Source organism: Micrasema longulum, unplaced genomic scaffold, assembly GCF_059751315.1.
Source record: "Micrasema longulum isolate JH-2025_06_02 unplaced genomic scaffold, ASM5975131v1 h1tg000486l, whole genome shotgun sequence".
NCBI lineage: Eukaryota > Metazoa > Arthropoda > Insecta > Trichoptera > Brachycentridae > Micrasema > Micrasema longulum.
In genome coordinates this window covers 532,911-550,843 of record NW_028277683.1, presented here as the reverse complement: position 1 = coordinate 550,843, position 17,933 = coordinate 532,911, and the positions used below count along the sequence as shown (strand labels likewise).

The window sequence follows — 17,933 nt, the reverse complement described above, 5'->3', positions numbered from 1 at the left end:
GGGCCTTTGCGATAGACGTCAGTAAAACACATGTTTTTATAAATCCTTTAAAATATATTTTTGGCACATACTTTGGTCCTTTAGCATGCAAATTAATAACTTCAAAGTAAAAAGGAACAATAAAAATTAATGAAATGAATCAACTGAAAACCATCATAAATATTCCATCTTGCACCAATGGAGGGGGAAAGAGAAAGAGAGAGAGGACCCATTATGCGAGTGTCGAGGGAAAACTAAACAGGTTTCCTACCTGGAAGTTATGCGTGGATCATATCCACAACATAAATATACTGAATTCTACAGGAGAACAAAGAACCAGATATGTAGTTCATTGGCTATGTGCTCGGCACATACCTACACTCGGAAAAATAAGAAAATTATAGGGGGTTCCCGAATTTTTATTTTATCCATCATTTCTTTCAACCTAAGGTTACGGGAGGCAAATAACTGGGTAAGCAAAAGCCCCGGATCACTAAATAAAAGTTAATACTGGAAGATCCAGGAAGAAGTCATTAAAAAAATGGACCTCTTCTGCTTTATTCGTGTAATGCCATAACACCTGATAGGCCTCTGTCTGAAATAATATTATTTATGATGGTTTTATTTTTTAAATTGGCAACGCTGTTCCAATGAAAACTTTGCCCCGTGTGATGGACTTTGTTCCTGTCATTCTGTCAACCAGCGCGGCAATAATAATCTTTGATAATTAGTATTAATTATAACTCTTTAATCCAGTCGTTGGTGTCTGATTCTAATTTCACGTTTAAGATTCAATATATTATACTGCCTACGAAATCATAATTCAACGATGATCGCTAATACCGGGTAAATATGATCAAATTCCGCAAAAATCTACCTTTAGGTCAGTGACACTGAACCTGAACCAAGTTCAAGATTATTTTGTTATTATTATTTATTGGCGAAAAATTTGATTAGGAAACTCGCTGGGAAGACTCTCTTCATCACCGGTGCTTCTAGAGGAATTGGAAAGGCCATCGCTCTTAAAGCGGCCAAAGATGGAGCGAATATCGTAATCGCTGCTAAAACTACCACAGCTCATCCTAAATTACCCGGTACTATTTATTCAGCGGCCGAAGAAGGTATGTATCCATTTTTAAAATGTTTTTCAACTAATTAATATAGTTATTTTTGAATGCTCATTAGAGTATAACCTATCTGTGTAAACCTGTTTCATAACTGTGTATAAAATATTTACATTGAACTTCAAGACATAAATATTTGTCATCTCTCATCACATTGACTTAACAACATAACTTTTTTTAAAGGGATTCTTGAGCGACCTTTTACCCTTTTTATTATTCTATTTTAGAATTTGTTAAATTTTCCATCTGAAAATATTGCCAGAAAGGTGCACGTTACCCAGAATAAAATGTAGTGATTACTTAAACAGCCAATGATATATTATAAGCCCTGTAAATAAGGTGTACTTTCTTTTCTCTAAGAGGCGATAGAATTCTCTTTTGAAACACTTACCTCCAACTAAAATTAGATCAACTCCCGATAGTGTTAGTACGTCAAACAAACAAATAAATGATCACGCCATTTCTCCGTAAGGGTAGGCAGAAAAGATAGATTCGGTATTTGAATACAGATCTCGCTTCCTCTGCACTCATACATCTTCTCATGCACGCACGTCGATTATTCCGACCTTTGTCCATGTTCAAGTATTTTTTGGATTTGGCCATGCTACGTCTTTCTCGGTATTCCTCATCGTTTGCATCGTAAATCTTTTTAGCCGTTCTTTCGCTTTCTATTTGCTCTACATGTTCGAACCAATGCAGAACTCCTTTCTTGGTTTTATTTATTTATATATATGCCCAATGGGCATTTTTAAGGACGTATGTATACATAGAAATTATTATAAAAGAAAGTAGAAGACACAATGATATAGAGTAGACTTGGTGGGAGTGGAAGTGGGAGAGAGGTGTTTATAATTGAATTTCATTCAGTGATCGTATGAAAGAAGATAACTTGTTATCAAAGAAATCAAGACTGGTATGTTTGTTGCTTATCATATGCTTTTGTCGATAATGCTTTTCTCAGCCTTACATAATGCAATAAATTGAACACAACTGGAACCACATATTTTAGGGTTTTCTTTTTCCATATGCGTTGCATGTCTTTGGAATCACTAAACCTTCATTATGTGTAAATCTCGTATTATAACAATGTTCTAAAATGTTTTTTTAAATTAATTGCTTTGGATGGGGGATTGAGAATGTAGTTGTAGACATGAGTGGATAAAGGTATTATGTGGAAAAAAAGCAGAGATATCTGGGTTTAAGGTTTTGAACTCTGGTACAATTTTGATAAAACGACACTTTTGTTCACTCTCAAAATTGTTTTTCTGCTACTTTTTGATGGTTTAGTTGGCTTTATGTGAAATTTGTGCGCATAAAATCTTCGCCTTCATCCACTCATGTCTGAAGTTCTATATGTGAAATATAACCAGAATCCAGGACCAGTGCTTTTGACTCGATGTCTGCTCTCGGGCAAAAGTCTTGTAAAAGAAAATCAAGTGGAGATAAGTCCGTCTCGTAGTGTAGTAGTTGGCACACTCGCTTGCCATATTCAAAGCCCCGGGTGCGGCCATCTTACCTTCATGTAACAGATGATCGATATATGCTGTATTCAGTGTACCAATGCAGCTCCCTATGCACTGTCGGGTGTAGACAGGGGTACGATGATGATGTCGATCAAAAGTAATTCTCAGTTGTTGTGTGATTGTCAATCTATTTGGGTGATTGCAATCTGTGATAATCTCTATGTTTGTAGTTGAGGCAGCCGGTGGAAAAGCCCTTCCTTGTGTTGTGGACATCCGAGATGAGAAGCAAGTCCAGGATGCTGTGGACAAAGCCGTGTCCAAGGTAAATTGTGTATTATTGCATTTTGAGCATGTCGAATTTTGCAGACAAGTTTGAAAATTGTAGAGATGTAAAAAGTTCAAATGGGCAGAATGGTGAATTTTATGTCAGTGAGTATGTAAAACAAATGTCTCCATACTTTAGGTACTGAGCGTGAATGTTCAACTATCGGCTGTGTGCTGCCAAAGTATTCTGCAGCTCTTCAGACACATGACACATGGACGAATACAATATCACAGGCGAGCCTGCCTCCATATTCTGTAGAGAGGGCACAGAGCTGCGAAGGCTGCAAGTGCATTCTAAATAGAATGGCCAGGAAAAGTACCAATGATCACGACCCTCAAAACTGAGGAACTACAAAGAAAAATGACTCAATGCGATTACTTAATCCAGCCGACAAGTTATATGCCCTGTAAATGTCACTTCATCTCAATTGAGATATCTGGCTATTTTATCTTCACCATTTGATTGATATATTACTCCAATTTCAGCGTACCTTGATAATTTGATAGATGAAGCTAAGATAATCCGACTTACGCTTCAGATCCAATCCAAAGACTATGGAAATATTACTGTAAAACTATGAATACATATTTTATGTTGACCTTGCGGGGAATCGAACCCAGGACCTGGGTATGGTGGGCCGAAGCCCTAATATTTAAAGAATTAACTTAAATTAAATAAAATTTCTTAACAACCTCTTAAAATTTTACTGTATGTAGATATTTGTTTCGTTTCCACTATTTTCCAAGTCAAAAAGTGCATTGTGGTCGGGTTAATTAGTGAATAACCACAGTTGTCCTGAACACACCATAAAAGAAAGTATTTAAATCAACTTTATGACCTTTACTAAATGCCAAAACTTAGTAAGTACTGCTCTGGAATAATTCAAATCGATACATAAATAATTAGCAAAATAATTGAACGACTGGCATTAAATAATGACACATTATCTTATACTGCAGTTCAAAAACTATACAAGGGCATTCCAACTGTATTAATTAGCTCCTTGAGATGATTTTCATGAAGACTGCACGGTATAAATTATCCTACATAATTAGTTTATGGTAAAGTATAACAATGTGAAACGCGATCTCTCAGGCGAATGTGTGGTAAAACAATGTATGATCCATAGAAATATTTATTCCCCATATCATCATCATCATTCCCTTTCTGCGCCTAATGGTGCATAGGGCACTGCATTAGTACACCAATCGCAGTGTATCTTGAACATTTTTACTACGTGAAGGTAAGATGATCAGTCTTACGCTTCAGGTCCAGGGACTAAAAAATATTCTAGTGTGGAACATTCAATATTTTGTATCAACCATGTCGGGAATCGAACCCGAGACCTCTTGCATGGCAGGCTAACGCGCTGACCATTACACCACGAGGCCGATACTCCATATATTTGCTTTCTACCTTTTTTCATTTATCCAGAGAAGTAAATTATTCATCTTTTTTTTTTTAATGCTCCGAATATTCGTCGTAAAATCTTTCTCTCAAAATGTTAAAAAAATTCAACGGCTTTTTATAAGGACCTCATTATCTGAGGTTTATTTCAATACAGGCCTGATTAGTGTTTTGTATAATTTGGATTTTAACTTTCTCGTTACATATATTATATCTTGTTTAATCCGTGCATGTTTGTTGCAGTTTGGCGGTATCGACATTCTCATCAACAACGCATCCGCCATTGCACTTCTGGGTACGGCAGACCTTGACATGAAGAGATACGATCTCATGCACAATATCAACACAAGGGGGACATATCTTGTGTAAGTTTCATCAATTTGTTTTTCCTTTTTACATAACTAGCTTTTACCTGCAGCTTCGCTCGCTTAGTATCAGAGAGAAATTAGTCGATTAATTGGTTTAGTTCTTCAACAATAAGAATTTTCCCGATAAAAATAGCCTGTATCCATTGCCGACCCTCCAACTTTCACTATGCAAAACAAAACGACAACCCGTAACGACAACGACGTAGCATCAATAATTAACTATTTTAATATGAATAAATTGTTCCATTAAGAATTTCCCTGAGGGAGTGATATTTTTTTCGGGATGAAAAGTAGCTTGTGACACTTGTCAGCTCTCCGGCTATCTGTATGCCAAAAATCATGTCAATCGGTCACTCCGTTACGACATGACTTTTTTAATTTCGGCTTGAAAAATTAACAATCAATTTCAATTTATTGCAACAGAGAGGGAAAACACTATTGAAAAAGGAATATGGAAGTCTAGGCATTTACAGGGCTTATGACCTGTCATTGGCTGGTTTACACACTGTAATATTCACCATTCTGCCCATGTTTAAACATCCACATTTCCTCAACTCTTCCATATGTTGACTTTTGTGAAGTAAAGGGGCTGAAATCTTAACCTATAAACAATCAATTGTTCCAATTTCCATGTCTAGGCTCAAACTGTATTCTTCGGTATTCATTCGTTGTATTTTATTGCCAATTAAGTTGCAAATAAAACTCCAGACAAAATCGGTAAGTTGAAATGTAATACACGCTACCTTGCAACAAAACATTGGTAAAATAATAATTCTATACAATTATCATAACCGCACGAAACAGATTTCACTACAGTAGTATTTTTTTATATACTTAATAAAACCTTGCTGGGAACTCACGATGTTGAGGCATTTATTTACACTAAAGCAAGGGCGTAGCCAGTATTTTCTCTAAGTGGAAAAAAAATATTAAAAAACAGTTTTATTTGAACATTTGAAAACGCTAGAATTCATTAATCACAATCTTATTCGAACCTAACTAATCTTATTTCAGCACTAGCCTACGAGATTTCAAAATTGGTGTGAAAATAATAATGAAAATGTTATTAATTTTGCTTTGATTGCCCTGCGAACTTTCGATTTTATTGACATATCCACATTTATTTTCCTTTCGTCCATTATTATTCTTATTGTAATCCAGAACGAGTCAGCAACGAAGTAAATAGTCTCTAGTGTATAAATAATGAATGACTGATAAGTAATTTTGCCAACTAAGCATAGGATAATTTAAAATACCGTTATCACAACAAAAACAGCGATATATTCTATTACAGCAACTTATAATATTAAATTATATTTACAATGTAGGAAAGTACTTTTTTCATCTTTTATTTTACAACCAAATGACTTCGTTTCCAGCCACGATAATTGTATATGGATATTGCCATCAATAGCCTTTAAGTTTTGTATAAATTAGTCAAGGAAACACCTCATTGAGACTTTGATCAGAATTTGAATGTTATAAGCAATTTTATTACATAATGTTCTAATCTAAATTGAGGTAATTAAATTATTTGATAGTAAAGATATCTTTCAAAATTATTACAGACTATTTTAATTTACTGACTCAATGTATTTTTTCACACCCATATCTATTTTCATTATCAAGTTTGATGTATATTTATGAAAATATAATATACATGTATTTATTTTTTTCTAGAAATCTCACAAGTATACAAATTAAGTTATTTTATGCAGCCAAATATTCTTGTAAATGAAATTTGTTTATAGAAGTCTTGTTGATATGTTTATGAGCCGATTGGCATCTAAATTTTTCTCTTATTAATGTCAAAATTACAGTAAAACCCCTAGATTATGTTTTTTAAGGAACTGGCAAAAAAAAAAATATGGAGAAATGTTTGATCTATTTTTTATTGCAACTTTTTGAAATATCATATTCATAAATAATAAATCTCTGTAAAACACAATAAGCATCTTTAAAATAACAACTAAAACACGAAAATGGCAGGAATAAAATTTCATACGGCAAACTGTTGGTAAAATTACAACCAAAAAACCCAAAAATGGTGGGAATATATGTCTGTAAGGCAGGCAACAAAAACACACAAATTGTCTTTAAATTACAACAACAAAAATGGCGGAAATAATTTCATCTATTTATTCAACTGAACAACAGGTTGGTATATCTAACTTCAGACTTTTGAGCTGTCAGTTTTAAGTGATTGCAATTTTTTCCAACCAACAAGTTGGTATAATGACCGATAATGACTAGAGACTAACTTCAGATTCATAAGCTTTCTAAAACACGAAAATGGCGGCAATAAATGTCCCCAAAACGCAATAAACTGTCTTCAAAATCACAATAAAAATTACGAATTTCTCTGACAAAAAAATTGATATAATGAAAGAGACTAACTTCAGACTCTTGAGCTGTCAGTTTTCAGTGTGGATTGCAAATTTCTCCGACGCTAATTGCGGGAAATAAAAATGTAAAACTGTGTTTTAAATGTACTAAAAAATTCCAAATTCAATGGGACTTCAAAAATTATACGTATATCTCAGGAAAACGCAAATTGCGGGGATGTTATTTCGAAGTTTCACTGAATTTTTATATTCTGTATGCATTTCATGTAAAATTTGTTGTTATTTTACCAAAAAAATCCTATACATTACATTATTGAATTATTTTTACAAAAACATAATTTTTTTGCATATTAAATATCTTTTTACTACCTACTTATTACATAAATATTTTAATAAGTCGTACATTTACTTATTATGATTATATTTTCATTCTAGCTCGAAGATTTGCCTGCCTCATTTGAAAGTTAGTAAACATGGCCATATCCTGAATCTATCGCCGCCTCTCAACATGAGTAAACATTGGTAAGTCTAATTTCGCTAATAATTATGATATTTGAAAACTTTCGAGATCCGCGCAATATACTTCTCTGCTTTACCCCGTGTTCTCTTTTGTTTGTAATATAATTTGTTTCTAGGTTTGCCAACCACGTTGCGTATACGATGGCCAAATACGGAATGTCCATGTGTGTTTTGGGAATGAGTGAAGAATTTAAGCCATTCAACATTTCCGTGAATGCTCTGTGGCCAAGAACAGGTGAGGAAATGATTGTAAATTAGTTTATTTAACCTTTTCAAGTATCTACCGAAATTAAAAAGGAACAAGTTTATTTTTTATTACTGGTATCCCTTAGTTTGTCTCTATTTTTTTCTGTTTAGATTAGTAATCGTCGTTACTTAATTCTGTAAGTCTGGTATAGGAATAATTTTTCCCATCACAATAGATCTTCACAGGTCGCAGTGACGCCAAGAGCTTGCATAGCACTGACCTCCACTACTAAGAAGAATAATTCTTTTTATAATTATGTTTTTTTAGAGAAAAAATATAAAAGTATATAATATTAAAACCATGAATAAATTTAAAACATATATTTATATTAATGTTTCCCATTATGTAATTCCTAATTTTCGTAAGCCAGATTTTGATTTCTCTTTTGAAATATTGTTTGTTATCAGTCAACTTAATTTTATGTGGAAGCATATATATAATACTACTATACTCTCTTACTATACGCACATAAGCACTATTCTCTACCTTCCGTTACAAATACAAGAGTCACTAGATACTCCACCCTGATGCTGCTGTTGCAAAAAAATAAATAAATACAACCTTCGGTCAAAGAGGATTGGCCTACTACTCGGTTAAAGTGTAAAATCTACTTCCATTATCCATAAGGACAATTAGTAAGTACTCCACAGTATAAAATTGCTATTAAGAAATGGAGAGTGGAGGTGGGTTGCACGCGGATCGATGAGTGGATCAAACCAAATAGGTAAAATGTGTGTACTGTTTATGAAATTTGGTCTATATAAATTGGTTATGTTTTTTATGATTATTTAAGTTTATATAGTTTATTATGTTAATGATAATTAGGTTTATTAGATTAATTACGTTTTTAATTATTATTATTATGTTAACTTTGTTAAATAACTAATTTAAGGCATGTTTCACATTTTGTAAAATGTTTCCCTCGGCACGGGACACCCCAGCGAGGGAACATTATTATGTATTAAAAAAAGAATACAAACCTTTATTGATGTGGGTGAGATTCACTCGACTGAATTATTTTACTTACTAGGCAACGCCTGAAAACAATTTTTCAATTTTTTGTACTTCTTGGACTAAATATGGCTGTTGTCTCTTTTAGACAGAATCATAAACGTACATATCTCAACAATGATCAAATATATAACTTCTTTTTTTTTCATTTCTAGCTATCGACACCGCGGCCATTCGCATGCTTACTGGAACCGGAGAGAATAGTCGCAAACCTGACATCATCGCTGACGCAGCTTATGTCATCCTATCCAAGTAAGTCATTTTATATTCCAAAAGATTGTAGGATTTTAATACCCGTATGCAGAGACAAACCTTAAGGTGAGGAGAGTACATTCTATTGTCTTCACCTTCGGGTTATTCTCTGCATTTGAAATTAGAATGTACTTTCCTCACCTTAAGTTTTGTCTCTGCATACGGGTATAAGGTTACTTCTTTGATAATTTTCGACCTCAAAGTATCCGATTCTACTGACGATTAAAAAAGGAGAATCCATCATGCATTGTGAATGTTTTTTCAGTATTTTTTTTAAATACAGGAGTTCAGTGTTATTGGCCATGCTTGTAATGTCTAAGGTTTATATTTCACTTGTGGATTTTGTTTCCTGATCATCTTTATCCGAGTGGCATTGGAAAAGAGAGGGAATTTCAGCAGTGAATTTTTATAGGAACTTCTCCGCTTTTGCTTAACGAAGCAAAAACCACAGAAAACTCAACCGAGAGAAGCCGGGCTATTGATAGACACAGATTTAATATTATATAGTCTGCTGAAGTTTGTGACAATATGGTTCATTTTGAACAATCTCCCTTTTCCTGAATAAACTTCATAGTTATTTAATATTTTCTGAAGTAATTCTTTATTTAATTTATAGAGACCCCAAAGAAACCACTGGAAACTTCTTTATCGATGAAGAAGTCGTTACTAAAGCTGGAGTTTTGGATCTTGTTCCTTATGCCATTAATCCAGGTAACCCTCTCCCTGTACTATTATGTAGAACCTATTATCTAGAATATTATGTAGAATGTGACGGTTTTCAGTTTTTACTAAATTTCACGGAGAAAAATGAATTTTTTGAATGCTCAAAATTATGTCAGAGAAAAATGTGTTTTAGTAAAAAAAAAATCCGAATTAAATTGGTAATATTTTTTTCTTGCCAAATCTTGTGGCAAGTAGTCATGAAAATCATAATCTAACATTGCATTAAACTGAATAGAATTAAACAGTTTTTTTGTCCTCCTGATAACCACAGATTTGATTATATAGACTAATGATTCATTATAATCAAGATAACGATGCATCAATCATTGAGTTTGTACCTGTTTGTGTATTTTGGATAAATATATTTTCTTTGCGTTTATTTAAATCATTTGAGATTTAAGCAAATAAATATCTTACTAACCTTTAGTTATCTTATTGATAATTTTTTTGTAGTATTTACTCATAAAACTGCAAGTAATCATGATTTCTCTTTTTTAAGATAACATAATTATATATCATAAATTGATGTGTATTATAATGAACACCATATATTATTTTATATTTTTCACAGTTTTTAAATTAATTATAATAATGTTTTGTCAATGTCGCAGACATTTTTTATGTTTGTGGAGGCCTCGCTAGTTTGTGAAATTTTGTAAATAAATATTCCTATGTTCGCTTTATCCTTTAATAACTTCTGTGATGGCAATGCACCTTAAATTCTTGAATAAGTACCAAAAATCATACACGTGTATTGGTTTTTACGAGATGGAGATGAAAAAAAAAAGTAACAAAACGTTTTAATTGGGTTGCGGTCCTGTGGTAGAATTGTAAATTCACAGATCAAAGGTCTGAGGTTCGAACACTTAAACATAATTGTCAATTACATCGAACCTACTTAGAATTTAGTTTGAGACAATAATTTACACATTTTTTTATTTGCCTCGATTTTATTCTCCATTCACGCGGCGGCGCGCGGCTTGACGTCTTTTGACAGATTGAATGAGTTTTGAAAAAATTTCAACGTAAATCCGGGGTTCTGAAAACACAAAAACGTTAATTGGGGGGGATATTTGAATGAGAATGTATGGAAAAAAATAGGACTTTATTATTCCGGGATAAAAAGCGGGAAAAAGTAAAAATAAGGTTTTACTGTATTCCGACTCAAAATATCATAATGGCATTTTTCTTTTTTGTGATTTTTATAACAGTGCATATTTGTTTCATTGGTCAATCTTTTTTTGTCCCCAATGGTGGAAGTTAATGTTGCCAATCCCTGTAAAATAATACTAACAAAATAGTTTAAACGTAGCCTCTGTTTTATTATAAAGTTTCACCTTAGATTGGAGTCTCTCCATTTTCATTGCTTTTTGAATGGGGAATTGCATGCTCGTAATTGTATTCCAGCAAACGCCAACGATTTGTTGATGGACGGCTTCATAGATGACGTGCTGGGAACTGAACAGCTAGGCGCACTAAAGAGTGGGTACGTTGAGCGCCAGCAAGGTCGGGCCATCCACACTTCTGCCCCTAATTCTGAGGAGAGTGACAATAAGGTTTGTGCGCCAAACAAACGTGATCCCGTTTCATCTCTTTTCAGGTAGAGATGAAGAGAAATGAGCCATTTTAAAAATTAAATTGATCAAAAATAATGTTTTGAGTTTGTCCAATTATTTTGTAAAAAATTACTGGATCAAATATCTATCATCAAGGTGTTATAGAAATCTCAACAGACAAAAGAATTTTTAATTTTGTTTTTGTTGTCGTAAAATATTGTTGGTTGATAAAAACAATAGTAAATGAAAAAAAAAAAAAACACTAATTCATTCAAATCAAGTCAGTTTCAGGCGTTTCCTAATAGGTGAAAAGGACCCGGGAGATATCGCAACCATAATAAGTTATAAGGACTTTTCCGTAAAAAGTTATAAGGAAAAAAGAATAGGTCAAATTAATGATTCAGAAAACATCTCACCTATGTTCGTGAAAGATTTAAACTCTATTTAACAAAAAACGAAAATCGGGTGTCGGTCTCGTGGCTTGCGGATTCACGGATCAGAGGTCCGAGGTTCGAACACCATTCTACCCCAAATTGATTCCCATTTTCTAATAGTGAGTTATTTACTTTACTAATATTTGGGTAAATGAAAAAAGAACACAAATGTTTCTTTTTATATAAAAAAAATAAATTATAACGGATAGCGGTTTTACACGGTGTGTAAAACTAACCAACAACAGGTTGTAAACCCCCTAGACCTCTATATTCCATTCTTGTACAAATGTGAAGAATACTAAACATAACATAGTTACTAGAAAACTTAAATTTGACATTCAAAGATCGGGTTGTGGTCCTGTGGCTAGAGTCTCGGACTCACGGACCAAAGGTCCGTGGTTCGAATCCTACTCTACCCCAACTTAATTCCCATTTTCTAATAGTGAGTTATTTACAACTCGTTGAAAATGGCCCTCAAAATTAAATATTTGGGTAAATCATAAGAACGCAAATATTTCTTTTTTTAATATAAAAAAATCATTAAAAATAATTTCCTTATTAAAATACCCTTTTATTTTTCTTGGTTATGGACTTTAGTGGATTTTACTATTTGTAATGTGATCTCTCAAACCAGCCAATATGACAGCTAATTTTTATCTGTTGAAATTTCTTAAAGGGAGGGATCGACATTTCTAAATTTTTTTTCATTCGTTTTGTTTGATTTGCGATGGCTCCTTTCTCTTCAGTTGGCAGAGTTCCGGGGAGGCTTAATAAGGCTGCAGATTGTGGTGGTTCGGTCTACCATTCCATGTTGTATTTTGCAGGGAACGCCAACGACCTGATGCCGGACTTCTTCTTGGACACCGACCCGACCAGCATCGCCAAGGCCTACGCAGTCAATATCCCGGACAGTAAACACCAGGGGACAAAGGTCTGGTGCTGTCCTCTCATCTTACGTTAAAACTGTTTAAACCATTTTCTTTTCGCATTATGTTTATAACTTCAAATAGTATGTCTATTGCTACATTTTAACTTTCTGTATTGTAATTTATTGATGTAAAGACTTTATTCTTAAACATGCGTTTACAGGGCGCAGTTTTTTCCAGAATTGAAATGTTTTGGTAAATTATATTAACGGAATAACTCAAAATTAAAACTGATTTGTGGCAGACTACAGTTGGAATTATAGACCTCCAATTCATTACCACAGTAACACAACTCCGTTCAAACATTACTCATATTATTTTATTTCCTTAATTTAAAAAAAAAATCTCTTGTCAACATAAAATGTTATTTGATAGATTGCATATTTGGCCACTGCTTTTAAACTTCTACATCTGACTCTCAACTGAGTTAACATGAAATATTTTTAGTGTATTTTATATTTTTCCTATGGACACTTCAAACAAATTAATAATAAGATAATTGCTTTTGCATATTAAAAAACAATCTAATCGAATCTTGCGAATAGTTTACCATGTCATGCTTCGCAACGTATGGTAAAAATAAGAAAGTCTAGACATTTACAGAGCTTATGACATGTCCTTGTGCAAAATTCGCCATTTTGCCCATGTTTGAACATCCGCATTTCCTCAACTCTTTTATCTGTTGACTTTTGTGACGTACTTTTGTGACGTACTTTTACGTTACGCTCTTTAGCTGAAACCTTTATTGATGTGGGTGAGATTCACCTGGCTGAATTATTTCACCTACTAGGCAATGCCTGAAAATACTTAAAATTGTACTTCTTTTATGCCAATAATTAGTTGAATCAGTAATATTTTGAGTGCCCAAATGTTTTTAGACAAGGCTGAATTTCGCTCCCTAGGGAGTCATTGAGATTTATTGAAATCAAGACCATAAACAATCCTATTTAACACAGTAAAATTATGTAAAAATTGTAGTTAAAGTTTTTGAAACACCTAAGTTGTTAATGAGAATTAAAAATATTTTCTTGCACGCGGTTAAAATTTGAGCATTAATGATAATAGTTCATAACTTTAAGCTCTATCGTCCTCAATTCCACCTCAATCCCAAGAAAAACTTCTTTTCCAGCGGGTGGTTCCAGACTGGAATAAATTGCCAAGCCTAGTTGTCTATTCCATTTTGGTAAACCAGTTCAAAAACCGTTTGGATGCTTTTTTGAAGGAAGAAGAACGCAGACAAAAAGCAGTACACGAGATATAGGCGCACCAGCAAAGGCTGCCAGCCTATAACAAATAATAATAATAATAAAATTGTTCACCGAAGTTTCTTAAAAATATATATTTTTAAAAAATGAATTCAATAAAAAAAAACTTTGAACGTGTCACTAGTTCATCCTAATCAACTGATCAAAGAGTGTTGTGATAGTTTACGGGAAGCCAATTCACCAATCAGCGGAACTCGCCGAAGAGAGTTTTTGACGTCACACCCGAAGTAATTACAAAATAAAAAAATCAGCGCGGATAATACCATATACAAAAATAAAACTTAAAAAGGTTTTGGCTTAGTTTGATAGTCAAAAATATAAAGAAACCACTGAACTTCCTTATTGAAATAAGGATTTCACTTGCCATCTTTGGATGTCGACATTTAACTTTATGTTGTGTTTTTAAACATTTAACTACCAATAAAATGTATTGTTCTAGACGGAAGATGGGGGACAAGTAGCAGTTCTATTCGCTTCAATCCAGAAGACCATTAATCCAGAGTTGGTCAAGAAAACGCAAGCCGTGTTCCAGTTCAATGTCAAAGGTGACAATTTTCTTTTCGTTTTGACATAATATTCTCATTTCACATTCCTAGATAAAAAACTGTGTATCTTTGTTGACTGTAATTTTTTTTATTAACATGTTGAAAAATGCACTAATTTTAAATGAACACTTTTTTAATTAAAAATGAGATTATTAAAGGACTCAGGCCGTGCGTGACTATCAACACAACACGGAGGGCTATGTTTTGAGTCGTATTCCTTAGAATATATAAAGGAAAGATAAAAACACTGCTGTAGTTTATTGTAGTGTCTCCAGTAAAATTATTATCATACTTAATTTTTTTCCCAAAGAATTGTGTTATTTTCAGTTGTTTTCGCTTTTAACATTTAACCACTGACATACAAATTGGTACGTCCCTGAAATTGTTTTTCGTTCGTGTTTATTTCGTAACATCTAAGTTAATTAAAAAAATAAATCTCTTTACTGGTGAATGTTTTTTTTTTTTTTTTGCCTTACACTGGAAATATTTCAGTATACTGAAAAAAATAATGTTTATTTGCATTGTTACGTGCAAAATGTTGATTTGATGAATGTTGCAGAGGCTTTTCACACAGGCGCATGTCATTCGTATGTCAGTGCTACAAAAACATGTCATGTACAGAGTTTGTATTACGTCAATTAAAAAAGAAAACAATTTCCAGTAGTCTTTAACTCACTCTACATAATGTTGTACCCAGGTAAGGAGGAAGGAGTGTGGCACTTGGACCTGAAGAATGGCGATGGAGCGTGTGGTAAAGGAGAGCCTTCCTCCGCACCCGATGCCATCCTCACCATGGACAGCAAAAACTTTTTCGAAATGTTTACCGGTAATTTGTCATATTATTTATATGTAATTATTCATAATTCAATCCGTAGTTCTAATGCTCCACTAAACCTTCCTGAAATGTTTCAATGCTCAAATCAGCCACGAGGCTTATTTTTTATTTATTTATTTGTACCACAACAGGCTTGAGAAAAATCACATTTATTTTTTTGTGTTCTCTCCGGGAATCGAACCCGGAACCTTCCGTGTGTAAGTCAAGGTCTTGACTACGCACCACTGAGGATTACTCCTTCTTTTTGAGTTTATATCCGTGCGGCTCCACTGTGGAATCATGTCTCTTCCTAATTACTATCAATGATGTTTCTGCAGCAACATTTGGGCGCCAGTCCGGGGACTATGAAAAATTGCAGTGTAAAAGCACCGTTTTAAATTAATATTTCACACCAACCATAAGCCAAGCAACCGAGGGAATCTAACCCGAGACTTTGTGCATGGTACAGATTAAGTTGAGGCGAACACAGATGTGTTATAGCTTGTAACATATGGAGGCTTTACTGACAGAATGCATTAAAGGAATTTGTATAATGTGATTAAGTTATATCTCTACTAACAAAAAAAATATTTTATCAATATAGATAATTAACAAAACATTCAGACAGTTATAAACTTCAAACCTCGGTTGAGGGCCAAAAGTAGTATGGAATATTTTTTTAAATAATTTTTACATTCAATGTGATCCAAAATGCAACTTTTTAGACCCCTTTCACTTTAATGTCTAAAAAAATAAAAAAACTTCATACATCATCGGCCCACTCTAATGCACATTTCTGTATGTGTTAGATAGAGGTAGGCCACATTTCAAACTGTTTCTCTATCGTAACTTGTTTTTTTTTAGAGAAATACTCGAGTTCTTATTATTTACTCAAATTTTCAGATCATTTCCTAAAAATCATAAAAATGGAAATCGAGTTGTGGTAGAGTGAGATTTGAACCTTGGACCTTTGGCTTGTGAGTCCACAATACTACTACGGTACCATAACCCGGTTCAAATTCATATTGATAATCTCTATTTGTAACGTTTTTAACCATATTCATTGATTTAATTTCCAGGAAAACTGAAGCCCGCAACTGCATTCATGATGGGAAAACTCAAGATCGGTGGAGACATGCAAAAGGCGATGAAACTCGAGAAACTCATGCAGAGTCTTAAATCCAAATTGTGATTCGATCTTGTTTAGTTCACATCGCCGCCACCTGTAACATATTTTTCATTCTGAAGACTGCCGCAATTTACATTAAGCATAAAAAACTCTTTTGAACAATTCGTATTTTAAAAACACGAATGAATGACTATTTGGGAAAAGGTTTTTACCGTGATGACCGATTGTTGTAAATAATTTAACGAATCGCGCAATTTTGAAGCTGCAAATAATGTACTACCATAAATAACAATTATATTTCATATTTAAATAATGGAGGTAGTTTTCTTTGTAATATTTTTATAATAAAAAAAATACAGAATCCTTATATTCTATATTAATTGAACAGTGTCAGAATCAAAGAGTTATGGAAGAAATAACATTTTTGCCAATCGACTCAAGGGATGATCAAATCAAGTGCTAAATATAGTTACAATATGAAGTCATTTACACAATTTTGTATACATTTCTTTAAATAAGCATAATTTAGATTATTAGTCGCATACTAAGTATTCTTTTTAAAAAATGAAAAATATTTTGTTTTGTGCGCGAGTGTATCAGTTATTTTTTTCATCACAAAACATGTGATGTAAAATATTTTTAAAGCAAAAAAGGCGGCCTCCGTGTTGTAGTAGTTAAGAAGCTTGACTCACTCATGGAAGGTTCCGGGTTCGATTACCAGTGAAAACACAAAAATTAAAATGTGATTTTTCCTGTTTGTTCTGTAATCGGGCCTCAAAAAAAAATATGTGTAACTTTTTTATCATGAATTTATACTTTCAAAATAGATATTAATATTTTTATATAAAGTTCAAATCTAATCCAATAGACATTTGTAACTTTTAAAATTTTATTTCATTCTTTTGTTATTTTTAAATGGTTTTAAATGTATTTTAGTCACAATAAAATATTAATGTTTTTAATAAATATTTATTTAACCCAACAACACTTTTCCTTTAATAATAATTTAATGTACTTTTGCAGAAAGCAGCCAGTCTACAATCTTGAAAAAATTACGGTCAATTCCATGTCCAAATAGAGAAGCTCCAAATAATATCTGTGAGCTTACTTAAGGAGGAAAAAACACCAACTAGGTTTTGGAGATGTTAAAATACAGTATACATTTTTATGAAGAAATAAGCTGAGGTAATCGGTCAGTTTCTTTTCCCAGTAAAACAGTGGATGTTTATATGTATTTTTTTAGTAAGATATAAACGGTGACAATACTTAATAATAAATACAAAGTATTTTCCCAAAATTAAAATTTTAAATAAAAATGAAATAAAAAAAACATTGTCAATAGTCAAATATAATGGTCAGCTGCGCATAATCGCTTATATTGACTATTAACTCCTGCTATGTTCACCGTTGGACACGAGGGCTGATATTATTTGAAAGTTTGGAGCCATTTTCAATATGTAACGCACTGATAGAAAATGGAATTCTTTTCCCTGTTTCCAGC

The 17,933-nt window shown here is 33.1% G+C and overlaps 1 protein-coding gene across 2 annotated transcripts; it reads left to right on the top strand.

Annotated features, from left to right (window-relative positions):
- Positions 1-620: 620 nt before the first annotated feature.
- Positions 621-17,398, top strand: Hsdl2 (Hydroxysteroid dehydrogenase like 2). Of its 2 annotated transcripts, none has more exons than XM_088227038.1 (12): positions 621-825; positions 937-1,100; positions 2,797-2,888; positions 4,542-4,663; positions 7,447-7,533; positions 7,647-7,765; positions 8,944-9,040; positions 9,657-9,751; positions 12,578-12,684; positions 14,384-14,489; positions 15,187-15,315; positions 16,383-17,398. In XM_088227038.1, exons 1-12 carry the CDS (start codon positions 809-811, stop codon positions 16,493-16,495), a joined length of 1,248 nt encoding a protein of 415 aa, XP_088083164.1. In that variant the 5' UTR covers positions 621-808; the 3' UTR covers positions 16,496-17,398. The 2 variants fall into 2 exon arrangements, with proteins under 2 accessions (XP_088083164.1, XP_088083163.1); XM_088227037.1 differs by lacking the exon at positions 12,578-12,684 and adding an exon at positions 11,171-11,319.
- Positions 17,399-17,933: the final 535 nt, after the last annotated feature.

What these genes read in the sequence shown, in the direction of transcription:
- Hsdl2 (XM_088227037.1), top strand. An exon ending in TGGACAAAGCCGTGTCCAAG is followed by an intron (nt 2,889 to 4,541) that starts GTAAATTGTGTA and finishes TGTTTGTTGCAG; the next exon opens with TTTGGCGGTATCGACATTCT. An exon ending in GTTCCAGTTCAATGTCAAAG is followed by an intron (nt 14,490 to 15,186) that starts GTGACAATTTTC and finishes TGTTGTACCCAG; the next exon opens with GTAAGGAGGAAGGAGTGTGG.